Source organism: Ursus maritimus, unplaced genomic scaffold (assembly GCF_017311325.1).
Source record: "Ursus maritimus isolate PB19 unplaced genomic scaffold, ASM1731132v1 scaffold_7, whole genome shotgun sequence".
In the NCBI taxonomy this organism is placed as follows: Eukaryota; Metazoa; Chordata; class Mammalia; order Carnivora; family Ursidae; genus Ursus; species Ursus maritimus.
Genome location: NW_024426885.1, coordinates 53975323 through 54001860, shown reverse-complemented (window position 1 = coordinate 54001860; position 26538 = coordinate 53975323). Strand labels below are relative to the sequence as shown.

The window sequence follows — 26538 nt, the reverse complement described above, 5'->3', positions numbered from 1 at the left end:
CTGTTCTTGGGTGTACCGTTCTGGGAAGGTTTGCAGCCTGCTGAGAATACGGATGCAAATCAGTGTGTTGTGTGGAACGTAGTAGGAAGACCTCAGTCCCGAGACGTGCTTCGTGCGGTGCGTGAAGCCTCGTGCTTCATGTGGTGGGAAGGTGGAAGTGGGGAAGACACAATTGCAGCCTTCAGCCCGCGTACTATTTAACTTGGGCAGAAGATGCAAATGGCGATTCTCTGCACCGTCCTGTGGTAAACCCAAGAATCCAGAGTTCAGGACTCCAGGGATTTGAAAAGGTGGCTCTAATAGCAGTAAGTTCAGCTGTTAGAGAAAATTCCAAAAAAAGCAATGGTAAAACAAGATGGAACCTAATTTTCCTCTCCTGTTCAAGTCTGGAGGGGCCAGCCCAACGCTGGTACAATGTTCCATGTGGTCGGGAACCTGGTTGCTCCACCATGTAAAGCTTCCATGGTCAAGATCACTTCGCAGTCCAAGATGGCTGTTGGAGCTCCAGCTATCACAGCAAGAGGAGAGGCATAAGAACACTCCTGAAGTAACACACCTTGGTTCTGCTTCCATAGCATTGGGCAGAACTTGGTCACGTGACCACATGAGCTGCAAGGAGGCTGCAAAATGTAGCCTTTAGATGTAGTCATTACCCCAGAGACCTGTGTGCTCAGCTAAAATGGGAGGTTGTCCAGCTGTGGAGGGCAGGGGAGATGAAGCCTGGGGGATCAGTAGTCTTGTCACCAGGGGAGAGATCACTGTGACTCAGAGCAGGTGGACTAGAAGGGAGGGGATCTTCCAGGGGAGAAAAAGCCTGAGCAGAGGCAGGATGGGGGGACGTTCAGGTGTGTGAGGGGCGGTAAGGCACTGAGTTTTCCTGTATTGGGCGTACACGTAAGGGAAAAGTAAGGCTTGAGATCATTGCCTGGGCCCTGAAGTCATTGCTCAGGCCTGGAATGCCAAGGTGAGGAGTAGACATTGTATTTAGTGACACCAAGCCCCCCTCCCACTGCTGGGGCTGCTCACTCTGGGGCAGGACTTTTCCCTTGGGTGAGGGCTGTGTTAAAGACAGAAATTACTCTGCCGCTTGTTAAAATGTAAGGAAGGCTTTCCTCAAGACTGTTGGAATAAGGAAGAGAGATCGGGTTCAACTCCAGATACTACAAGGACATGTGGATGGATTTATAGCCAAGGAGCCAGGTGAGAGCTCAGTGGATGGAAAATTAGAGGAATTAGTGGATGGAAAAAAGAGGAGCCATCAAGGGCAGGGGGATTCTTGCTAAAGGCAGGCCAAGGGCATGCACACCAGGAGCGGGGGATGGGGGGCTTGCTCAGATATCGAGGGTGGTCGGATATCAAGGGTGGGGGGGCTTCTCCACAAATGGACTTAACAGGATTCTTGCTAGGACTGGGCTGGAGAGGTAGAAGACCGGGTGGAGGCCAAGGTCAAAGCCTAGTGGAGAAGAGGGCTCAGAGGTTTGGGTCATCTCTGCCAGAGCCTCAGTGTCCACAGCTGATCTAGGCTGTGTCTGCTCTCTCGGAAGCTCCTGGGTGGGGAGAGTGTGGGCATCTCTGAAAGTGTGGCAGGCTGGAGGGTGGCCAGCTGCCCCTGTCTTCCAGGGGACAAGAAGAGGGAACCCTAGCCGACCCTAGCCATACCCAGGCAGTGGGTCACCACCCCTTTTCTGAAAGCGCTTTTGGAATCCCTGACCTAACCCCAAAGAATTTCCCCAGTTCTGTAGGGATAAATCTAACACATCGACTGGAGCAGCCCTGTTGTCTGTCTCTGGGACCTGTACAAGGCCACCCATTGAAATCCCACAGGGAGTTTAAAAACACCCAGTCTGAGCCCCTCCGCAGCGATCGTGATTGAATTAGGCTGAGGTGCGGAAGGGACTGAGGTAGTTGAAGACCTCACACGCCCTCCCCTGGCGTCAGGCCCTTGGTACTCACACCCTGCCAGGGCCTGTTTCTGTCCACCGAGGCATTCGTAGACGCCCCCAGGGCCAGAGCAGTGCGGTGTAAACCCATTTCCACAGCTGAAGAGGTGTCGTGAGAAGGTGGTCCAGGACTTTAGGGCCTCCTACTCAAGGTGTGGTCCCTGGACCAGGCGTCACCTGGGAGCTTGTGCATGCGGCAGGCCCGGCCCCAGAGCAGCTGAGTCAGGAGCGGCANNNCCGCCAAGCCCCCAGGTGACTGAGCCCTGGAGACACTCGCTAGGGCGTGGCTGCCGGAAGCTGGCTTGGGGGGCTCCAACCCTGGCTTTGCTAGTGCCCAGCTCTCTGGCCTCTGGGCTGCCGCGTCTTCCTGGTGTGGATGGGGGGGGGGGGTGGTGCTACTACCACCAGCTTCTCAGGGTTGTGTCGAGGACTCGGTACGTAAATACGCACACACAGCACTGAGCACAGGCTCTGGCGCCTCCTCTCCGAGCGCTGTACAAACATTATCACTATTATCACTCGGGGGAGGGGACTCACTTCCGAGCTGCATGTGGCCCTGGTGTATTTCCAGACGTCTGGCTTAGCTGGGGTGCTTTATGATCCACTTTTATATACCCGTGACTCAAGCATCCCAGCTCCTGCCAGCCTCGGTAAATTACCCAGCCCACTTGGGCTTCATCCAGAAGATCCCTGTTTCTGTCTGGGCCAGCACCCGGCCGTGGCAGCCCCCAGGGCTAGACTGAGTGTGCACCTGTCTCCTCGGGCCCCGGGGCAGGAGAGGAAGCCGCGGCCGGTGCCTGGGAGTGGGGCCTCGCGCAGTGGACGTCTGCCGCGAACTGCTCCCGCTGCAAGGCGGTCCCTTCCCAGCTGCAGGCACTTAGCATTCCAGGCCCTGCTAGGATGCTTTATTGCCTCTTTCCAAGGGCTGGCAGGTGCAGATGTAGTACCTGCGGCTGCCCGGAGCTCCTGGCTCTTGGCATCAGAGATGAGAGACCTGTCACCCCTCGATTCATGGGCCGGGTCTGCGAAGCAAGCATGCTGGGGCGTTTCTGCATTTTGCAGGCCATTTTTCTTTGCCTAATTCCTCATTGCTGCCACCCACCTCCCCAGTTCATTCCCACTCTCTTCCTGATTTCTCTGCAAGAGGTGGCTGGTCCGCTCTGTCACCCGAGGGCCACTTTGGGGAAAGGAGGGGGAGGAGTCAGATGGGTCTGTCTCCACCTGCAACTCAGTTAGCTGTGGCTCTGAATGGTGGTTTTTCTCTGTACTTTCCTTTAATATTTCCCAGGGACTGATACCATGGGCTGGGGAGTTCGGCTGAGTAGAAATGTTGGTACAGACCCCCTCCCTTCCAATTTAGGTGACTTTCAAGGTCACCTCCCATCCCAGGCTCATGTCCTTCTGCCTAGGACAGTTTTGGGGGATGCTTTAGAAAGTGTCCTGCTCACCTGCCCCCTCGTCTCTGGTCCCTGGAATAAGAACTTTGAATAAATCCACCACAGGCCTTTGGGCCCAGAGCCCAGAAAATTCGAGCATAAGCAAGGAAGAATGTCTCTGAAGAGGCGGTGCCGCGGGGCGCCGTGGTGGCCGCCGTCTTCTGAGCCGACGCTGGGCCCGCTGTGCTGGCAGGGGTGTTCAACTCGCCTCTCCTTAACTGTTTCGACCCAAAACCACGCTCGGGGAGGTTCGGTCACCTGCCTCCAATCACAGAGTGAGCAAGGGCGGTAGAGAATGTCACAGAGAATTCAGATGGACAGATGATTGCAAAATTGGTCCAGCTCAGAGAGTGGCATAGAGGGGACTCTCCTGGAGACCGGACGGCCCCAGCCCCTGTCTCTGCCAAATGGAGAGCCTGCCCTTGGTCTGGCCTCCTATTCCACCCTGGGAGAACAGGTGCCTCAGCTCCACTCCTGGATTCTGAACCCAGCTTCCAAGCTGTCGGCGTCCCTGATCCCTTCCCTACCCCCAGGGCCTCCCTTGGCTCTGGGGTCTGTAAGCCGTCCCTGATCCGGTGGGGCACTCCTCGCCCTCCCCTTGGCCTCTCCTGCAAGCCGGTCTGGGCTGCCCCTGGGCCAGGGAGTATAAGCCAGACCTGCCTTTCTTTCTACCCCCCAGAGGAGAGGGACCACACCTTCTCCAAGTCCTTCCCTGCTTCACAAGCCCACCATGGCCTCCTCGCACATTCTTCTGACGTACCTTGGCCTGTCCAGGGCTCCTCTCTGATGGGACTGCAGGACATGACCAGGTCATGGTGGGACCTACAGTCTGACTCGGTGTCAGCAGGCCTGGGACCTAGGCCTGGCGGTCTGCTGCTGTCCCATCCATTCCCTAACTGGAGGGAGCCCCACTAGCCCAGTCAGAGGGAGTGGAACCTCTCCTGCTGCCACCCTTCTGAGTTAGGGGATCCTGGGTCCCCAGAGCCCACTTCCTCCTCTGGTGCTTGCCACACAATTCATGGTATTGTCTCTCGTGTGGGGGCCACTGCTCAGCGCTCCGCTGGCTTTAGCTCCTTTACCCCCACGGCACCTGCATGAGGCAGAAGTGTTATTATCCGTGATGAGAGTACCCAGTTCACAGATGGGCTTGCCTCCCCCACCAAACTGTGAGCTCTTTGTGGTAGAGAGTGCAGCTCTCTTACCGTACATCCCTGTGCCCTCAGCACAGCTGGGATAGTGCCCAGCACATAATAGCAACAAGAAAAATCTGTTGCATTAGTTATTGTATGGCTGAGGAGGAAAGCCCCATTGCCCCAATCCAAGATAGGGATGGCATGGGTCTGCAAAGAAGCAGAAGAAGATCTAGGGGTCATAGTGGCCACCACCAAAGCATTTCTTTCATGTGGGTTGGTGTAGACATGAAGTGAGGTTTCTTTTTTTTAATTTTTTAATTTTAATTCAATTAAAATTATTATTGGTTTCAGAGGTACAGGTCTATGATTCATCAGTCTTATATAACACTCAGTGCTCATTACATCACATGCCCTCCTTAATGTCCATCCCCCAGTTACCGCATCCCTCCACCCCCCTCCCTGAAGTGAGATTTCTTCTATAGGGAAGGGACCCAGGCTGGCCTGGTTCAGCGGGAGGGTGGGGGGTTCCTAGGACATCCCCTCATTATAGCACCTTCGTTCTGGCCCAAACCCTCAGCATCCCCCAAAAAGCAGGAGAGCTTGACTTGGAAGCTATCCCTATGAACAAGGGCAGACATCCCAATTTAGAGGGGTAGGGTTAAAAGGAACCAGGACGAACTAGTTTGGAGAAGAGGAAACTGAAAGACAGATCATCTTGGCAATGACCTGCTGACTTCACAAAGTCCCGGACATGAAGCCCATGCCTACCCGCCTTTGGACCTACCATCTTTATCTGCAGGATAACCTGGTGAGTTAGGGACTGTCCTCCCCAGTTTTCTGATGGAGAAACTGAGGCTCACTGACCCATGGCCGTTTGCTAGCGAGTGACAGAACTGGGCTCAGGAGCAGTCTGGAGGTGAGCAGGGCCTGCGCTGCTAGCCAGCATGCTCTCTGGCCTCTCCAGCTACCGTGGTAGAATAAACTAGAACCTCTGGGGAGCTTTTAAAGCCCACCCGCCTGCCCCGACCACCCACCCAGTTCTGGTGCAATTGAAGGAGGGGCCTGGGCACAAGCATTTGAAAGTTCTCCAGGTGAGGCCAGCAAGCAACCACATGACCCAAGTGAAAGGCCCCCACATGGAGCTAATGAGCTGTTCTCTGCCCCCACCAGAGCACCCACCCAGTAGACTTAGTCTAGATGGTGAGCGTTCTCTGGAAGAACGTCCCCCAGGCAGGTTGTCAAAGCTCCCCTCCAGGCCCAGATATCACTGGGAAGGAAGCTCCCACCAGAAGCGCTGGTTCATTCCTTAATCCCACTGGATTTATTCAACACCTTGCTATGTGCCAGAGGCTTTATTTTCATTATCCCTTTCCTTATTATAGCTCAAGGGATAGGTATTATACCCATTTTACAGAGAAGGAAACCAAGGCTCAAAAAATGTAATTTGTTCCCAAGCAGAAAGGAAGTGACAGCTGAGACTCAGACTGGGCTGTCTGAACCCATGCTGTCCGTGCTTGCAACCCTGGGCTCCATGCCAGTGCTTTCGAGTGTTTCCAGACTGTTCTTGACACCTGCATATTTCACTGGCAAGACTTCCATGTCTGTAACAGAAACAGCAGCGTCCACACTCAAGAACAGTCTCTGGTTGGAGTTTTCAAGGAAGAGCCAGTGATCATCCGTGATGACCTTATAAGTGGCAAAAGTCAGCTAGGCTGAGGATGGAGAGCTGCCGTTGGATTTGCCCTTCTGTAGGTCCGTGGTGGCGTTGGGGAGCAGTGCTGGGGGGGGGGGCGGGGACAGATGCTGGACCAGAGGCTGCTAGCCAAGCTGGAGGATGGGGGAGGGATGCTAGAGGCAGCTTTCAAACTCATTCTAGAGGAGCGAGGCGGGGCTTCCAGGGAAGTATGGTCAAGAAGGGGATGGATTTTCTGGTTTGGTTTTCTTTTTCCTTCAGGAGAAATAGCAGCCAGCTTGTGGGCTCACGCAAGTGGCCTAGTAGAGAGGGGAAGGCGGGTGCTGAGAAATAGGAAGAAGCAGAGCAAGTGAGGTCCATGAGCAGAGGGCCTGGGCTCTGGGGCACAGTGGAGGGGGTCCCAGAAAAGAACACAGGTGAGGGGCGCCTGGGTGGCTCAGTCAGTTAAGGGGCTGCCTTCGCTGGGGTCATGATCCCAAGGTCCTGGGATCGAGCCGGACATGACATCCGGATCTCTGCTCAGTGTGGGGTCTGCTTCTTCCTTTGCCCCTCCCCTCTGCTTCTGCTCTCTCGCACTCGCTCTCTTGTGCTTTCTCTCTCAGATAAATAGAATCTTAAAAAAAAAAAAAAAAGAATGCAGGTGATTCATCCTTAGGAACAGGAGAGAAGGCAGCCAAAGATGAAACAAAACTGTAGTCATGACCCATTAGGTGGATTTCATAGCCTTTAGGGGGCTGCAGCCTGTAATGAAACACCCCGCTCTGCCTGTTTGCCTCCAGCCGGCCATGAGGGTGCATTTTTGCCCTCGTTTGACAGGGGAGGAAAGCAGAAGCACTAAGTAACTTGCTGATGGCACAGGGCTGTGACCCAGGGGTATCTGAGTCTGCATTGTGTTTCTTGGCACATTTGGCAAAGGCCGAGACTCCCGGATCCCACTGTGCTGGCTCCTCCCCACAGTGGACCTGGGCTACTCTTGCCAGGTGCTCTGGGCGTACGGGAACCACTCCTCCATGGCACGTGCTATTCCTTGAGAATCTTCCACCATCCTGGACGTCGCTGGATCATTATGTGCCTGTAGACCAATCCTAGAGCCACTCGGATCCCTCCAAATGGAAAACACACACAGTGGACTCCGTTGGCAATCCACTTTTTAAGAGCAGAATTCCAAAGCATGGTGTTCACCCCAAATCAAGGCAGGATTTGGTCTGAGCCCTGTCATCCCAGAAGGGGAGATGGCAGAGACAGTCCGGGGGTCAGGCAGGAGAGGACAGAGTTCCAGGCTTCCCTCCCAGGGCATGGGTGAGCGGCCGTGGGGCAGAGAGGGCAGGTCCCTCCCTGCAGCTGCCCAGTGGCTTGGGCTAGTGGATGGCTGCTCTCAAACCATTTTTAAAAATTAGAACCAAAAGTGAGTCATATTTTTTTATTCCCTTGTCCACCCTCTGATTCTAACTGCAGACCCAGCCAGCATGCTATCTCCAATAAATATACCTGTGATGGCTTTTTCTTCTGTGTTTAGCTCTTGCTGCGTCCTGCAGAGGGGGAGAAAAAGCCTGACTTGAAACGCTGTCAGTCATGCCTTTGGTGGCCTCGACTTCTCAAATTCTCTTTTTATTTTCTCTGTGCGTGCTCATGGCCTCGCTCCCTACCCGCGCCTTGCTCCCTGGCCCCCCTGGGCTATCGATCGCTCCCCACCACCCCCCTCCGCCTTCGATTTTATTTCCTCCCACACTCATCCTTGGAATCCAGAGGCGATTTCCTCAACAAATTAGAACATGGCCTGGGCCTTAAGTGTTCAAGTGTCTCCTTAACGTGATTGATCGTCAAGTGTACCCAGAGAGCAGAGCCAGATCACAGTCTTTGCCGGGCGCCCTCGTTACCGGGATCATCATCTGGGAGGGGTCTGTGGTGCTGGTGGGGGGTTGGGGGGTCCTAGCCGGCCTCTTGGGGGTCCTCTGTGTGTGCACACACGCACTCACCTGAGGCCTGTGGCAGCATGTGAGCCTGGGACCTCGGCCTCCCGCCAGGCATGTTGGGTAGGGAAGTCCTGGCTGGGCCTTCTCGGGGCTCTCTCTTCTCCCTCTTCCTGGTGGTTCTGCTGGGTTTCCTTCTGTGGAGAACACCTGGAGCACCCCCAGACCACCTCCTCTTTACCCACATGCCATATCCCTGGGCCCTATCCCCCGCTCAGCCCTGGGACACCAAACCATGTCGGCCCTCTGGGAGGTGCAGAAGCTGCCCCTTCCAGCGAGGGCTGTGTGGGTAAGTGGGGAGTCTTCTTGGAAGGCGTCCTCTTCCTCCTCACCCTGCCACATGGTCAGGCTGCAGAAGAGGAAGGACAGCCCAGCCTGAGCATCAGCAGTGACCGAGCCCCGAATCAGCTGTCACCCCTCAGAGGTCGGGATCACTTGTGTGTGGACTGACGAGGCTCCCTGTCCCTCTGACCCCTCCCTCGAACTGATTCTGAGCCATTTCTCTGCCCGCTGAGGTTTTATTTTTTTTTAATTTTTTTATTTTTTTAAAGATTTTTATTTATTTATTCGATAGAGATAGAGACAGCCAGCGAGAGAGGGAACACAGGCAGGGGGAGTGGGAGAGGAAGAAGCAGGCTCATAGCGGAGGAGCCTGATGTGGGGCTCGATCCCATAACGCCGGGATCACGCCCTGAGCCGAAGGCAGACGCTTAACCGCTGTGCCACCCAGGCGCCCCATCCGCTGAGGTTTTAGCCCGAAGGGTGGGTAGGGGAACAGAAAGGATGAAAATCAAAGGCCGGCTTGCCTTGTCGGGGCGGAAGGGTTGGCAGAAATCATGTTTCCTTTTTCCATGCTCACCTCCAGTGGTAGAAAGACCTGAGGTTTGGGAGAGCTGGTTCTGTTTCTTACTGTGTTTCAAATTTGCTGGGTGACTTAGGGCTCTATTTCCTTATCTAAGAGACTAGGTGGAGGTGGGCAAACCGTTTCTGCAAACGGCTGGATGGCATGTGATCTCTTTGCAGCTACTCTGCACCACAGATAATCCCTAAGCGAATGGGCCTGACCACTCTCTCGTATTTACAAAAATGGAGGCGGGCAGATTTGGCCCCGGGCACCCCTGGACTAGACGCTCCCTTACGGGGCTTTCCCCGCTAGTGTTCCGAGATCTATTATAGAGGGACCTACCATGCTGAGCTTCCGTGCGGAACGCGGACCGCTGCCTGACATGCCGTTTGTTGGTGTGTGCGTCTGCCGACTGTCTCCTTGACCAGACCATCCGTCCCGTGAAAGTGGGAACTTGGGCTGAATCCCACGTGCCTGGAAGTCTACTGAGTTCAGTACATACGTGCGGAGTGGTGAATTAACCTGTAAGAGTTTGTGGAAGGCCTGTCTGGTGCTGGACTGGCGAGGGGAGGAATGGGGGGAGGGCCCTGCTCCCAGGTTTGTGCACCGTGGGGCCGTGCTCAGGGCTTGGAATCATGGTGGGGTTATTTTACCGGCGCACCGAGGTGACACCGGAGCAGACGCCCCCCACTGCCCGGTTAGCTGTACACACTGCTGATAACAGGTCCATCATGCCTGAAACTTTGGGGTTCCCCTTTGGGTTGCTCTGCCCTCTGCCCCCACACTCAGTCTGTCAGCAAGCTTTGTTGATCCCGCCTTCCCAGCGGCTCAAGTGCCTCCTGTTCCGTTCTCCGCGGCCAGCACCCCAGCCTCAGCCTTACTGGCCACTGGCTCCCAGGGCGCCCCCCGCAAACCATTCTCCATGGAGGCTGCAGACGGGGTCTCTTTAAGATATGAAATGGAGCGGCTGTCTTCTGCGCCAGGTAAAGGGGCAAGCATTGCAGATAGAGGGCTGGGTTTGAGCTGTGTGACTTTGGGCAAGTGCCTGACCTCTCTGAGCCTCAGTTTCCTCATTTGCAACAGGACTCGTCCCTGGGAGGGCTGCTATCAGCATCAAGGGAGTGAATACATGAAAAGCACTCAGAACAGGAGAGTGTGGGGAGGGCTCCGTGACTGCACGCCCACACCAAGTTTCTCAGCCGCTTAGGATCCGGCAGTGGCTTCCCTTTGCACTTAGAATAAGATCCAAACTCTGACCCCAGCCGGGTCTCCCCACTCTCTCCCTTACTCCCCGAGTCCAGGGTCAGCCTGGTTTGCCAGGTGCTCGAACACATAGACTCGCTCCTGCCTTGGGGCCACCACATGCTGCTCCCTCTGTCCAGAATGCTTTGCCCGCCACCCCTCTCATAGCTTATGCTCGGGGCCGAATGTCAGCTCCTTCAAGAGGTGGGCTCTCGCCCCCCTCACCAACATCAGCCCCCGCCCCCGCACCAGGCTCTGTTATAGCTTCTTACTTGGTTTTTCTGTTCATTGCGTTTAATGTAATCTTTTTTTCTGAACTTGCTGTTCGCTCCTTTTGCCGCCTCCCTCACCAGAGCCCCACGGCCTCCCAGCCTCTAGCGCACGTCGGCCCTCACAAGGTGCTCAGCTGTTACTGTCGAGGAGGTGAGTGGCCTCTAGCAGATCAGCTGCCTTTACTGTGTCTTGAGTGAAGAAATGAAGGGATCCATGCGTGGCCGCTGCCACCTGCTGCTCCCCCTCGGTCCCTTCCGCCCTCCCCGGCCAGGTGATCCCTCTGTGCCCAGCCCTGAGCAGATCTGTGCTGTTCAGAAGCCTTCTTCCATGGCTCCCCAGTTCCTTCTGAGACAAGCACCCCTCTTCAGCCTGCTACCTGACACCATCCATAGTCTCCCCTCCGGGCCTCCCTCACCTCATAGGCCCCCTCATTTAACCAAACTGGAGCCCCTGGGGTGTCCTGGAAGGGGGCCAAAGAAGGGCGGACAGTGCGCTGAGGAGCCCGAGGAGGGCCGGGGGGTGAGGCTGCATGGAGGAGCAGAGGAGGCAGCAAGGCCCCTGCGAGGCAGACAAGAACCAGACATGTGAGCGTGGCTTGGAGTCAGGGAGGCAGAGCGTGGCCAGGCCTGGGAGGAGCTTGAGCCCAGGGTGGGCAGAGGGGAGTCCCGAGGCCGGGGGCAGCAGGAGCAACTGTCCTTTGCTAGGGAAGTGGGGAACAGCAAGTGACCGACTTGGGGTGAGGGTGGAGGAAAGCAGAGAAACTTGGAGCAGGAGCACTGAGAAAAGGAGGGCAGATCGTGGAGCCTGGGGACAGGCGGCTGGGGGAGCTCTCGAAGGTGCTCTGGAAGGCCTTTGGTTGGCGAGCTTGGAGCTGGGGCTCAGCAGGTCACCCAGGCAGGATGGGAGGCAGGCAGTGGCAATTGTTCTGGACGCAGGGACGAATGTAGGTACGGGACTCATGGGAGCCAGGGGAGATGAGCTTCCCAAGGCAGGAGTACGGCACGGGGACGGAGGAGGCACCTCCATCCTGGGGCACAGGAGCCTCGCCGCTGGTGGCAGAGTGCAGAGGTCGACCAAGACCAGACCAAGCTACCGAGGACTCAGAACAGCAGCATTTGATTCTCACAGTTCTGGCAGCAAGAAGCCCCAAACAAAGAGGCCATGCCTGCCGCAAAGACTCTAGGAAGAATCTTGCTTGCCTCTTCCAGGTTCTGGGGGCTCCCACAGTCCTTGGCTCCCGGCAGTGTAATTCCAGTCTCTGCCTCTGTTCGCGTGGCTCTCTCCCCGCCTCCGTCTGCGTGCCCTCTTCTGCTTCTGAGGACACAAGTCCTTGCGTTTGGGGCTCACCCTGATCCGGTATGACCTCCTCTTACCTGGTGATATCCGTAAGGACTCTATTTCCAAATCAGGTCACATTCAGAGGTTCTGGGGAAACATGAATTTGGGGGAATACTCTTCAGCCCACTACAGCCGAGGTGGGGGGGGTGTAGTGGTGTCAGGAGCATGACCAAGCCTTGGTTATGGGTGGGCTGCCAAGAGACCCCTTTGAAGGAGTCTTTCCCAGAGCAGCCTGGGAGGGGGTAAGGTGTTAGCATTGAGGGCATGGGCTGCCTGTCTAGGGGGTTTGGGGCAAAAGCTGAAGGCCATGAAGTCAGAGAGGTTTTTCTTTCCTAAGGCAAACAAGGAAGGCCCCGCAGTGAGAGAGAGAGAGAGAGAGAGAAGATGCAGACAGGGAGGGTGAGCGTTCACGGTGCAGTCTCCGGAAGTCAGCATAGGCCGGGGGAGAGAAAGTGTGCTCCACAGGGCTCTACACAGAAGCGGGGGAAGTAGGGAGGCTCATTCCAGAAACTCTCAGCAACTCTGCTTATCTTCTGGCAGGGATTCCAGGGAGATGTGAAAAAGGATTGCAGACTAAGGAGGGCCTCCAGGCCATTAAAGAGCAAGATTGACAGTGGCCCCAGGGAGCCGGGGCCTGGAGATGGCCCATGAGGCTGAGTGTCTGTGCCGTGCTCACAGGTCTGATGGGGGGCCTGTCCTTAGAGTGGCTGGGTCTGTCTGGCCGGCATCCTTCAGGGCCTTACCTGTCTGCTTCTGACCCGGCTTTGCTCTGCCCTTGGGCCCCTAGCCACCTATCATACCTGGGTGGATCGGGGCTCCTGTGTCCCTCACCTGTCTGGGCCCTGGAGCAGGCATTGTCCAGCCAGCCCTCCCAGCTCGTCCACACCACTGTTAGCTTCCCTGGGCCAGTGTCCCAAGCACGGGGCCTCAGAACCTACAGAGAGGACATCAGCTGCACCCCTGGGGGACACCTGCCCTCTGCTCCCTTCCTGGCCAATGCCAGGGCAAGGGCGCCTCCCCGCCACATCCCAGGCCGGAGAGCTCGGCGATTGGAAGGAAGCAAGTTTGCAGCAGCAAACTATTCTTGGTTCCAGCCCACTCGCTGCTGCTAATTTCATGCCCCTGTGATCCAGGTAACGCTTTGCTGCCTCGAGCTGCCACCCCCGGGCCCGAATCGCTTTTTCTCGCCCCGCAGGAGCCCACTGCCTCTGCCGCCGTGCTCTTGCGGTGGGGGCTGCGCGAGGCTGCCTCTGAGCCGGGCGGCCGGGCTCCAAGTTAGCCTGCCACGGCTTGTGACTAATTTGCCGCACTTATTTCAAAGTGCCCAAATAGCATTCGGGGGAGAAGCAGCTTAACCAGGGCCTGCCAGAGATAAACGGGCTCATTTCAGGGCCTCCCTGCCCGAAGAAACCTCTTTACCTGGACGCTGAGCCCGGAATTAAATTCTTCCAGAAGAGATGCTTAGCACGGAGCCACTCAGCGTGGCGGAGGAGGGGAAATGTTCCCCCTCATAAAATGTTCCCCCTCGTAAAATGGGCCTCACATCTGGCTGGCTGGCTCTGGTGGGTTTTTAAATTGTGTCTGAAGAGCGGCTCTCCCCTTCGCCAGGCCAGAGTGTAACGGATGAATGTGACTTGCCCATCTCCATCACCAGTGGCTCAGGCGCCCCGCACCCAGGCCGGAGCGGGGCTCCCCCACACCTGCCAGGCACCCCCCCCTCCGGGGTCTGGGTTTTGAGCCCCGCCTCTGCTGGGCCTGGGGGGCGGGGCTCTGCGGAGTCAGCCCGGGTCAGGGGAGAAGCTGGAAGCCGGCCTGGCTCTTCCCGACTCTCATGTCCCCTGGACCGTGCTCTGTGCTTGTCAGCGGACTGTGTCCGTCCATTTTGGGCGGCTGACAGAAGCGAGGGCTCTTCTCCGAATCCTTTTCCTTTTAACTCTACTCAGAACCACCGCTCTGTGGAAATGCCCTGGGAAATGGACCGTGGGGTTTAAGGAGCAGAGAGTTAACCGCAGAGGGGAGAGAAATCAAACCTGTCATTTGCTGGCTTGGGCAGGTCCCCCGTGTTTCGGGGCTGTGGCAGAGGGAAGACGCCGCCCTGATGGGACCTCAGAGTGTGCAAGCTGATCCCTGCTCACTGCTGGTGCTGGCCACTGGGGCTTCCGTGTGACCTGGTGCAATCCCAGGGACAGCATTGGAGCCTGTGCGTCTGTGAGGCAGGCCACCTCAGCTAGAGCCCCTAAATGTCCCCCCACCCCACCCCTGCCCTGCATCAGAAGATCTGGCGCCAGCATGCGCCAGGTAGGCGCCTCTGTCTAGTTCATCCACCTGGTAGCCTCAGGCTCCTTATCTATAAAATGGGAGCAAACCCAGCGCTGCCTCGCCCTCGCAGGCTGCCTTAAGAGCAAAGGGACGGGGGTCTGTGCAGGCCACATGTGAGCAGTTTTGTTCACTGGCAGTTTACCTGGCACGCTGCGGGGCTTCCGTGCCCCCACTCAGCTTACCTGCACCGTGTCATGGATGGCTCTGGTGTTCCCGCTGCCAGTGTGCTGAGCTCCGGGGGACTGCAGTGTGCAGGGAGATGGTTGAGGGCGGGGAGCTTAGAGGAGAAGCACGAGGAGCAGAAGCTTTCTGCTTTCTTCCTCACTGGGCTTCTCCTCCCATCAGGTTGGCGAATTCAGAACGGTGGCCGATGGGGCCGCTGTCTCCCATTAGCACCCTGAAAGAGAAGGGTGGGTGCCGTGGCTCCATGCCACCTCTCCCGGGACGTCTGGGCTGAATGCACGGCACAGTGCAGTTTTGTCATAGCTCAGTAGATTCCTGTCAATGCCGAGGAAGGCCTCAGGGAGTCTGTTCCAACAAAGGCACTTGGGTCCGAGTCGTAGGTGGCAGAGAAGCAACCCTCCGGGCCTTTGCATGTGCTGTTCCCGCCTCTTGGAGTGCACTCTCTCTCCCCCTGCCAGCACCCCCACCTCCCTATATCCGTCTGGCAAACTTCCGCCAGCCTTTCAGGGCCTCCTGAGGGACCTCCCCCCCAGGCCCCTCTTTCCCTCCTCCACCATACCTTGTGTCCCTTGTACTCAAGCTGGAGGATGGTGCCAGGCTTCATGCTCCCAGAGGCATATACCAGGCCACCAGCACATGCAGGGCACACGGGGGTGGCCACATTTTCAGGAAACAAAGGAGTGGGTTGCTGATTGGATGGGCAGCAGCCGCTGGCCATGTGGAAGTCCGTGGGATTACCAGCCTCTGGGGCTCCCGACTACTGAGGCAGAGAACCCTGCTCAGAGAGGCCCCGTCATCCCACCATGTCCTGCCCTGCTGATCCCACCCATCTTCAGCCCTGCCTGCTTGCTGAATCACCCGGTTTCCTACCTGCAGGAACGACCCCCACCCCCAGGACATAGGTTTTCTGTGGACTCTATAAACAGGGCTGCCATGTGGCACAACTGTGAGGGGATTCACTCATCTCGTCGCTTCAGGATTGGTGCTCTCAGCCTCTGCTGTCCCCCGAGGTGACCCAGTGCCACTGCCCCGGGGCTCTCCTTGTCCCTCTACTCCTACATGGCCAGCGCTGGCCTTTGGGGTCTTTGGGTTCACCTCTGGAGGTAGAGGCCATGTTCATCAGTCATGTTGTGGGGCAGCTGGTGTGACAATAGCAACAGAGCCTTTTGCGGGAGCTCCTAGGAACGAGGCACAAGTACAAGTCATTCCCACACGTGGCATGACATGCAATCGCCCTATGGGATGGAAAGGATGGATTGCTCTGGAGGAGGCAGGACTGTCACCAATGTGTTTGAACCAGTATTCACATGTTTTTACATTTCCTGGAGTAAAATGGGAGAAGGGGGCCCAACATCCCTTGCAGGCAAACGAGACGAAGCTAGGAAGGAAATGCCAGCTGCAGGTCTGCAAAGGGTGTAATCCAGGATGGAAAGTAGGGCCTTCACTGCTGGATGTTTCTTAGAAAGGAACCCGAGGCCACCCGTTATGTGTGAATAAACCATCTCAGGGTGCACCGTCCTAGGAAAGCAAGAGTGAGGGAAAAGGGAAGTGAGGCAGGGATGGGAGAGAGCAAACGCAGGCTCGCCACAGCTTTGCAACAAAACACAGCTGGTCGCTTGGGCACCCAGCATGAATCCAGAGAAGCCACATGGGGCCACCCACCACATTTTAGACCAGTTCGTGGGGGGAGAAGAAAGTCGAGAAGTTTATCTCTTGTCTCCTTCCCATTTCCTGCCTCTTGTTGGTCAAAGCCTATGTCATGGGGCTTTTCCTCTCCCCACTTCAGAGAGTGTCACCTGACCCCTCCCACCGTCTCCCAGGGAGCGAGAGCCTCAAGCGTGGGGCCTGGGCAGTGCACAGCACAGGGGTCTCTCCCTTGCAGTCGGCTCCTTCTCTGGGGGCAGCAGCGGCAGTGGCTTTATGGCCCGAGGGGCGGGCAAGGTGAGCAGATCTGGGGTGACACATAAGCTAAATCCTGTTTTTTGGAATCTGCACACAATGAGCCTAATTTCAGCAAAGGATTTGATGAGGAAAGTCGAAGAGGACTTATGCCAGCAAGCATAACCTTGTTTCCCTCGCAGGCAGATACATTGGTCTTTGTGTCTGGCTGTCCCTGTTTTCATCAAGGAACTGAATGTAAACTACACCAAGAGGCAGCAGTGTGCAGAAAAACTCTGGATAGTAGGAGCTCAGTGGTCCCAAGCCCTCGTTCATTAGGAATGTATTGCTGTGTAACAAAATACTACACACTCCAGCGGCTTAACACGACACGCGTTTATTATCTCACAGTGCCTGTGGGCCAGGAGTCGGGGTGCAGCCTGACAGAGTCCTCAGCTCAGGGTCTTACACGGCCACAATCACAGGCTCAGCCAGGGCTGCGGTCTCACCAGAGGCTCGGCTGGAGAAGGATCACTTCCAGGCTTACTTGGGTTGTTGGGAGAATTCAATTCCTTGCAGTCACAGGACTGAGAGCTTCAGTTTCTTACTGGGTATTGACCAGAAACTTCTCTGAGCAACTAGGGGTCACCTGAAGTTCTTGCCACTTGGGGTTCCCCAGGATGGCCCCTTGCATCCTCTGAGCCATCAAGGGAGAAAGAAAAAGCACCCAGCAAGACAGGTGCTACCATCTCGTGTAACGTTATCCCATACACGTCATCCTGTATGTCCGCCCCTTTGCCATATTCTCTTGGTTAGAAGCAAGTCACAGGTCCCACCCACACTTAGCAGAAGGCGTCTCATACAAGGGCATGAGCACAGGAGGCTGGGACCGTGGGGACCACCTAGAGAGTCTGCCCACCACATTTTGCTAGAACTCTACTTACAGGCAAAAGCAGCAAGTAAGTAACCCCCCCACACACACACAACATGTTCATATCAGGAACTAAGTTAAAAAAAAAAAAAACTCCATGGGGTGTGCTGAGTCAGCCTACACAACCATCTACAGCCCCCCATCCGCACCAGTAGAAAAATGGCCCAGAGTCCAGCCCATTCTGCCCCTCCTGCACGCTCTTTGAAAAGCCGAGAAAATGGGCTCCGTCAACAGAAAGGGAGGCAGAGCCTTATCCGTTTTCAATATTTAAAACGCTTTCCAACATTAAAAGGACAATTTTCTGCTTAAATATCAGCAGACCAGAACATTCAATTACCTAGAAAATCCCCATTCCTAAAATGTTCAGGGGACCTGAGCCTGCTCGAAAAAGCAAGGACAGAGACCCTGCATCCCATGCGATGGTTTTCGTAGACTTGCCACGGATTGAGCCGCCACTGAAGGAAGGGAGCCCTGGGGGGGGGGGCTCGGATTTGGGGCCGTCTTGGTCGGCCCCCACCTGCGGCTGTCTCTTCCTCGCGGCCCTTCTCCGTGGTTCCCGCCTGCCGCCTGCCTGGCCTCACGTAGGCGCAGCCACTGTGTCAAGACGTAATTGACTGAGTGCCTCGGACCAGTCCAGGCTCTACTGAGCCCATCAGGGCAGGGACAATGAGGTGGCACCTCAAAGGAGGAAGGCTATTTCTAAGGCTCATGGTTGATGGCCCGCACTCGCTGTGATTACCATTTTAATTGCAAGGCCGCCACCACCTTATATTCGGGGTGCAGATTTCAAAGACCACAAAGCACTCTGCAGGCTTTAAAAAGGGACCATGGAACAGTCAGTTTCAGACCAGAAGGAGCTCATTATGATACCTTTCTCTCTCGGGTGCCACGTTGCAATCAGACTCTCCCAGAAAGGACAGATCTGACCCTCTGTTTCAAGGTCTGCCTCAGATCCCACCTCCTCTGGGACCTTTCCCCAAACCCGTATTCATTCCCATTCTCTCACGGGATCCTCCTCCCTGGTCCACTCCCCGCCCTGGAACCCTTCTTCTAGAACTCACCACTCCCACCTCTGATTTGGCAAAAACAAAAACCCACAGAATTCTGACATCTCTTCCCATGGCGTTTTGAGATGCAAGTACCTTCACACTCTATCTTCCACTCCCAGTGGGATGCTTCCTTCTTAGCGGGCAGGAAGCGTGTCTCATTCTGTGTAGTGATCCCTGTAACTGGCCCAGTGCTCTGCACGTCGGCGAGGTTTCTGCACACGTTGTCCCTTGCGCTTGGTACATTTGTAACTCAAAATATTGCCTCAGTTAAGTCCAACTTTGTGAGCTTTCCAGAGAAGAATGCTCACAACTTCTTTTTTATTTTTCAGAGTAAAAAACATACTTAATATAAAGCCTTTGTATTGGGCACACAGGAAATGCTTAATACGTGTCATCTGTTCTCGTGGCTTAACACCCATGGTCATTACCAACCTGGGGTTCATGGTTTGACATACAGTGACCAAAACCAAGGTATGTCAGCCCTTTCCGATTTTTAAAGACAGGTCTATTGAGGAGTAAAGGATATGCAGTAACATCTTCCCTGAGGAGTGGGCAGTTCTCTGAGTTTGGAGAACCAGGTGTAGCTGCCACACAGCTTCTCGAGCTCTGAGCTCCAGCACATTGTAATCAGCAGCTCTTCATCGTGTGGTCTCATGCATGTGTCATCTGGAATACCCTGCAATCGCTTCCAGAAAAAATGCCCTTTTCCCTCCTCTTGGCCAGTCTAGGAGCCATTTCCCAAAGTGGCTTTGACCTTGGGTAGCATCTCTACTGAGGGAGCAAATCCAGAGTCAGAACAAAGTTTCCCCGTGGGCGTCAGGGTTGGTGTATTTCTAAGAGGCCTCACTTGGTTGCAAGAACACGAGGATGTGGTTGGGTCATAACAAAGCCCATTCGGTTAGTTGAAATCTGGCGGTAGCAAAGCAGGCTGGTCGGGCACAGTCTTTCTGTGTGTACAGGCTCACAGTTGAGTCCTGTCCCTTTGGCCCATCGTGGGTGGGACGGGACGGGGAGAGCAGGTGGGAGCATGGGCTGTAGAGCATTAGGGGCCTCTCTGAGGGCAAGGACAAGGTCCGATCCTAACTTACATCCCCAGCACTTCACACAGCTCATATCGGTGTCTGTTGAGTGACCGAGTGAGTGGTCGTTGGTCACAGTGGGGCGGGACCGTGCCGTCTTGGGGTAGACCTATCCATCACTCACTGGTTTCTGAAGACAGAGGGAGAAGCCCCCAGGAGGGCCTCCCACCCAACCCCGGTGATGTCAGCAGCCCCCTCACTTCTGTGCTTGCAGAACTACTTCGAGAGCTACCTGACCGTTGCCTCCACCGTCTCGTCTGTGCTGTGCCTCATGGCGAACTTCCTCCTCGTCAACAGGTAGGCTGCGTTCCTTGTCTGCCAGCCCCCGCCCTTCCCTCCAGCCGTCTCCGCGCACCTCTCGCTCACGGCTGCTGCTTTTCTGCTCGCCTCGGGGGCAGCCCCCCAAGTAGGAGGCCAGCAGGGAAGACTGAGCGGTCAGACCGGTGACCTGGGGCCCCGCCGAGGGAAGCCGGGGCAGGGAGCTGGACTTTCACTTCCCAGCCACACGCTGGGACACCGCGTCAGCAGCCAGCAGGAGGCATGTGGGGACTCGGCTCTTCCTCCTTTGCCATCTGGGACGCCTGTCTGTCACCAGCTGCCTGGGCTGCTGATGGGGCGGCCCGAGGCCAGCATGTGGATGGCGGGGGCGGGCCCGGGGTGTAAGGCTTGTGGAAGCTGGTCTTCTAAGCATTTCTTTTCTTTTTTTTCTTTTTTATGGTTTTTAAGATGCATTTATTTTAGAGATAGATAGAGATGGGAGAGCTTGGGGGAGGAGCAGAGGGAGAGGGACAAGCAGACTCCACACTGAATGCAGAGCCCAATGTAGGGCTTGATCCAACGACCCTGAGATCATGACCTGAGCTGAAATGAAGAGTCAGACGCTTAACCGACTGAGTCACCCAGACGCCCCCTCAAGTGTTTCTGAGAGCGTGAGAAGTTAAGAGCCTGGTACCCCATGATTCTGGCTCTCGCTCCATGGGGTAGGCCATCAGCTCATGGGTTGATTACTCACAGAGGCTCAGTGGGGACCTCCTGACAGTGTGTTGGAGTGGGGGCTGGGAGAGAGCCCCCCGGCTGCGCTGTGGAAGAAGGAATGATGTAGGAGACAGCCGGGCAAGTTAGCATGGCCCGTAGACCCACCAGGGTACCCTTGCCTCAACTTAGGTTTGCAGGAGCACCAGCCCTAGCGGCTTTGCCCACATTTCCCCTAAGCTACCGCCAGGAACCTTCTCTGGGCACAGCTGCCTGAAACCTTAGGCCCCTGCTGGCAAATCAGTTTTACCCAGCACTGCTAACTTTGCAGGACCAGCCTGGATCTCTGGTGTAACGGGACTCCAAGGCATGTCTGGCCTCAGGGAGTGCGCTGCGATAGGTTGGTGGCGTCTGCTCTGAGCACAGGAGGAGCGAGGCGGCATGTGGGCTAAGCCTGGGTGGACCAGTGCTTCCAAACACACTGTGCTGCGGGGCCATTGCAACGATCTGTCGCGGCATTCAGATCCCACAGCGTGGTTGTGGCTTCAACACTAACAGTAATGAGTATGTCTCATGATCGGGGCATCATCGGGCTCCGTGGGCGGCTCTGACTCGCTGCCTCTCGTGGCTGCAGACAGCTTGGGCTGGACCTGCTCACCCTCTCGGGCACCATCTCCTTCTCCTCTCTTCCACCCTCCCCTCCCTTCCCCGTGGTCTCTGGCACATACCTGGCTCAGGTAGCAGGACGTTTCATCTTGTGGCTGAAGAGCAAGGGCTCAGGAGAGCAAGGCAGAAGCTACACGGTTTCTGTAACCCGGTCTCTGCAGCCACGTGACGAGTGTCACTTATGCCGGACTCAGCTGGGCAAGCACTCACCCAGCCCACTTGGTTTCAAGGGGACACACACCCACCTGTCAGTGGAAGGAGAGGCAAAGAATTTGCACCCATTTTAAAACCAAAGTGCAGGCTGTAAGGGCGAAAAGCAGAATGGGACACACATGGCCTGAGGGCCTTGCAACCCCAATCGTAAACCAACTGACCCTTAACCTGCCTCCTCGTGCCTTCCCCTGGTGCCTTCCCCCTCAGTATCCTCAAAGGTGGGGTGCAGCCTCCAGAGGACCCCCTCCTGCAGGAGGAATGAGTGGAGGAATGGAGCTCAGAGCAGGGCCAAGTGTTCCCTCAGCACGGCTGGTCCCTGGAGGGAAGTGCTACAGGAGAGAAGGCAGGAAGAAGGGAAGGGGACACAAGGGAGGAGGATGAGGAAGAGGGGGTGACAGCTGAGGTGGTGGAGGCCCCCTTGGTCTCTCACCACCCCCCTCTTTTCCAGGACTCTCTCAGGATCCTCTCTGTCCGTTCGCCTGGCTGGCCCTGAGGATACGGGTTTGTCCAGCGGGGACAGCCCGGGCTCGTATAAGTGAGAGGCCCCCACCCCCTTCTAGATCTGGCGTCGTTGTCTGAACTATAACAAGGGGTGAGGCCTGGTGACACACAGTAACCTGAGAGGGAGACCATGACATTAGCCACTTTTCAGGCGGAAGTCCGGAGCTGTATCCAAGACCACAGGACCTGTGAGGGGTGGCCCAAGCTGGTGTTGTGCCTCCTCTGTGGTCATGAGATCCAGCAGACCAGAAGCCAGCCTGGGACAGGGGTCAGCTGGGGCAGGGAAGGTCGACCCTCAGGACGCGAGGTTAGCGCCTCCGAGCACATGCGCCCTTAGAGCTTTGTCTCCTTTAACCCTCCCACCAACCAGAGAGCAGAAACTTGGTACCTTCTTTTACAGATGGGAAGATAGGCTCGCAGAGGTCACGTGACCACCAACAGGGTGAAGCCAGATGGGAACTGGGATCCTTCTCACCCCACACTTGTACTTGGAAACTCTGGGCTCCCTGGCCCCTCCCTGCCACCAGAGCCATACCTCAGAGCCTTCTGGTGAGGGTCTCTGCCGTGGCTTCAGGCAGGAAGGAAGGAGGTGGTAAAGGGGGTGTAGGTCTGTCTGCAGTGGGGACAGGGGACCGCCTAGGCAGTCACCCTCCCAAGGTCAGGCAGGCTGTTGGCTTTGAAGTCTCAGCATTATAGGGCATCTTCGAGAAGGTCCAGCCTACCCCAGGGCCTGCCCTTGCCCTTTCCTGCCTATAGGAGGGGGCGAAGGCCATGTGGGGAGTGCTCATGGGCCTCCGTCTGTTTCTGGGTTGTGGAAAGATGGTTTGGGGCTAAGCTGTTTTTTATTTAATGTGCGAGATTGAAGCATCTCCTTTTTCCCTCCTGGAGAACCCTGGCTCTCTGACCGGCTCATCCATAATCTCCAAGTGTTTTATTATGTTAAATCTGTAGCATCATAAATACTTATGAGGAGGATTTACATTTGAGAGACTTATGAAGAAATCAGTCCCCTGGGGTCCTGAGCCCTCTCGAGCAAGCGGGTGGGGAGCTGGCAGCCCTCTCCCAGAATCTCACATTCCTGTGGCCTGCCCCAGGGTCCCAGGGCTGAAGTAGTTATCGCGGCCATCTCTTGCCCCAGAGCAGAGCCACTGCCACCAGGGCAACACTTGTCTAGGCTTTCTCTACCATCCTAACGGCACCACTGTCCCCTGGGCCACTCTCCCCGCCCAGGTGGAAGAAGCAGAGTGAGGCCAGCGTCCTCTGTCACTGCATGAGGGGTGGGCTTCGTGCGGCACGTTTATAAAGCTTCGTGGGCATTGAAGAGAGCCCCACGCAAGACCCCTGAGGACCTGGGGCCCAGGGATGGGGCTCAGGTGCAGCATGGGTCACGTGGCAGGTAATTTGCAGGCAAGGAGGAGGCCTGTGCAGGCGAGGGACCTGTGGGGACTGCGGTGCTCCTGTCCTGCCGTTGGCATTGACCTGTGGGGACTGCGGTGCTCCTGTCCTGCCGTTGGCATTGACCTGTGGGGACTGCGGTGCTCCTGTCCTGCCGTTGGCATTGACCTGTGGGGACTGCGGTGCTCCTGTCCTGCCGCTGGCATTTACTTCCTCACCTCCCACTCTTCCCTCGGCTGCCCGCCCCGGGGGTGCTGGGTGAGAAGTCCCCAGCTCTTTCCAAAACAGCCTTCTTGTAGGGGCAACTGATTACCTTGCTGTGACAGGCGCCAGAGAGCTCCTGGGATGCCGTCAGCACTCCTGGAGTGGACTTTGTCCACTGGGCTGGAGGAGGTGGTTAAAGGCAGAGGTCACTTGGAGGCTGGCTGGAAACTCTGCAAGTGTGTCCCGCGGTCTCCCTGCCGTGCTTGGTTCAAGAAGCAGAGAGCCTCCCTGCACTGCTAATAGCCCTTGTCTGTCATTTTGTGTGTTCCGTGGATACTGGTCCCTCCCAGGCCATATGTCCACCCTGGGATGGGGGTGAGGTGGGGGGCGGGGAGAACAAGACAGAGCACTGTCCTGGTGGCACCCTTCATGTCTCCCAGTCTGCCCTGGGCCACCTTCTTGCCCCAGGGATCTGGTAAAGCTTTTTGGCATTGGTCCCCACCCTCTCTCTCCACTCGATTATCTTAATATTCACAATTGTAAATGGAAGCTTATGTTGACCTGGGCTCTGGGCTCTTCCTGGCTCTTATCGTTGGGGTATCGGGCAGCTCCAGCTGCTGGGAGAGAGTGGAAGGCATTATGTGACACGGGTGAGTGTGTAGAACCACCCCGAGCATCAGAGGTAGGCCTGACCGCCAGCCTCCCGGGCCCCTGGTGTGCACTTACACTAGGTACTCGGCCCCCAGGGGCCCCCAGCTCCACCTGGCTGCCTACCAGCTCCTGCCCAGGATGGGGCCCCTGCAGACCCTGGGAAGATGCATCGTAGTATGGGGTTCCCCAGAACAGCCCCTGGAACAGGGATTTTAAGTGCGAGCAGTTTATTTGGGAGGTGAAGAGGGTGGATGAGAGGGAAAGGCAGCCAATACAGGATGCCTTACCGAACCAGCTCCCACAGAGAGAGACCGAGCTTGACCTGCCTGAGGACTCTGGGACCCAGTGCGGAACACACACCTGAAGGGGACGGAGCTGGGGTATTTATCCACCCACTTCTCTGTCATTGGTTGAAGGCTGCTCTTAGGGGGTGTTAATTACCTGTCACTTGCAGCCTGCTTCCTGGTAGAGGGAGGGTGCATGGGCAGGTCACTCGCCAGCTAGAAACCTTGATGTGCCTCTTTGTGTTAGCTGGCACTCCTGGAACAAACAATAGAGACACAAAAAGGGTTTTCCCCTTCTTTACCTGAAAAATTAAAGTCCGGGCTACCTCCACACATTGCTGGGTCCAGGTGATCGCGGTATGTCCCCAGGGCTGTCTTTCTCTTGCACTGTCTCTGGGCTCTGTGTGTCTGCCTGGCTTTATCCCAGGCAGATGTGGTCTCTCTCCCAGGTGTGGTCTCTCTCCACACAGCTGTCAGGTGGCAACCAGCAGCCCCCGACACGGTTGTGGCAGAGAGGGAACTTCTTTCCACCTTTCAGTCCTGGAGAGCCCTCACTGTCCCTGCCTGGCTCACATGCTAATCCCTAACCCAAACCAGCAGCCCTCCCTGTGGCATGGGACACTCCAGTCATCCCAGACCCAGTCATCGTGTGTCCATCATCTGTGGCTGGGTCAGGGCAGACAATATGGCTGGCCACCTCTCCAGAACAACTTGGCATGGAAGAGTGTTCCTCGGGGAAGGGATGCTGGCAGACGAAGCCCGCACGCCCACCCTACACCCTACTCTGAGGGTCAAGCCTTGACACTTACCAGGTGGACCAGGCCCTCCAGGATAGGGCTCCGCTTCCCTCCAGCCTCTGCTCTCAATCTCCCCTGCAGCCCGAGGCCAGTCGAGTTCCCTGAACCTGCCGTGTTCCCTCTCACCACGCGCGTGCACTCACACCCTGACACACCTTACACTCTAGCTTAGGTACCACCTCCAAAAAGACTGTGCGACCTCCAGGCTGGGTTGTGTGCCCCTTGGTTGTGCCCAGGACACCCTGGGACCCTCCCAGTGGAGCACTGTGCACGCTAAAGCAAAATGCCCGGTCCTCGTCTGCCCGGGGCCGGGGTCATCCTGCAGAGCACTCGACACGCAGGAGTGGCCCCATACACATTTGTGGGACGGACACCAGAGAGAATGCATGTTGGCAGACAGCCCTGGGCGGAGGCTCGGCACACCCTGGTTCTCCTCCCTGCTCCCCACGGACTCACACCGCGACCTTGAACTGCCTCTTCACATCCTCAGGCTTCCCTCTGCCCCTCACACAGCAGAGGCGGCACCTGCTCTCCTTCCAGCGAGGATCAGAACGAAGATCAGAGAAAACTCAAGTTAGCCTGGAGCCGCTAAAGCACTTTGAAAAATCCTTGCTTCTTGCGCTCGTCATTTCACACCTATTTATGTACATATGTATGTAGATACATTTTTTTTTTTACCTTTCAGGTCTTTCTTTTTTATAAAAAAAAATTTTTTTTGCATGTATAACTAATCTGGCTTTTCTCCCAGCCCCCCCCCCCCCCCCCCACTGGTTAGCAGGAAAATTAACCAGACATCCAATCCGGCTTAAAGCTTAGTCTAATCTGATGATTTAAACAGCCCCTTTCAATGATATTCTCTCTCCCTGGAATAAAAATGTGCAGTTTCCCGGAGAGCCAGGCGTCTCCGCTCCTCCCTTCAGGGCAGCGTCTGGGAGGCTAGGGGCCGGGAGGAGCGTACGGTTTATGTTGCAGGTGTGGGCTGGGGGCCGGCCCTGGGCTGCGCCGGCTTGGCATCCGCGGCTGCCCATGACAACTGAGACCATCACAGGAGGATCCTTCTGCCCTGGCCTGTTCTGGACCACCCATATTCCCTTCTTTCCAGGGAGGCAGTAGAGTGTCATTCTGAGAGCACAGGCTGGAGCCAGTCCTCTCGGGGTCACCGTGAGTGACCTTGAGCAAGTTCTTTATTATCTCTGACCTCCGTTTCCTTCCCTGTATGTGCAGGACAGGTCAGAGGGCCTGTCTTCCAGGGCCGGTGCAAGAATGCAACAAGTCAGCATGTAGAAACATTCCGAAGAGTACTTAACACAAATTAAGTACTATCTGGGTGATTCCTATATGATGATGATGATTTTCTGCTCTTCTCCCTCCTCCCCCCACTGCTAAGTTTTGGGATAAGGAAGCCCAGAGGGTGGTCGCTTCGTTGAAACCCTAGACAAAGCCAGTGAGAGCTCAGCCCTGTGGTGGGGGAGCAGGGACTTGCCTCGAGAGCCCTCCTGTCCTGTCCTTGAACCTCACAGCAAGATGAAAAGCAGCAATATCCACCA

General features: G+C 56.2%; 1 protein-coding gene across 7 annotated transcripts in view; it reads left to right on the top strand.

Annotated features, from left to right (window-relative positions):
* Window positions 1-26538, top strand: part of SLC29A3 (solute carrier family 29 member 3) — a 50396-nt gene that overhangs the window by 4276 nt on the left and 19582 nt on the right. For 5 of the 7 annotated variants that reach the window (XR_005833187.1, XM_040624152.1, XM_040624151.1 and 2 more), the window contains exon 3: window positions 19523-19605. Coding sequence is in view for 6 of the 7 variants with exons in the window: in XM_040624152.1 (XP_040480086.1) it covers window positions 19523-19605 (83 nt within the window). In the remaining variant the exon portion in view is untranslated. Of the gene's footprint in view, window positions 1-8843; window positions 10000-10611; window positions 10682-11739; window positions 11888-19522; window positions 19606-26538 lie in introns of those variants that run through there. The other 2 variants (XM_008696004.2, XM_008696003.2) reach the window with 2 other exon arrangements.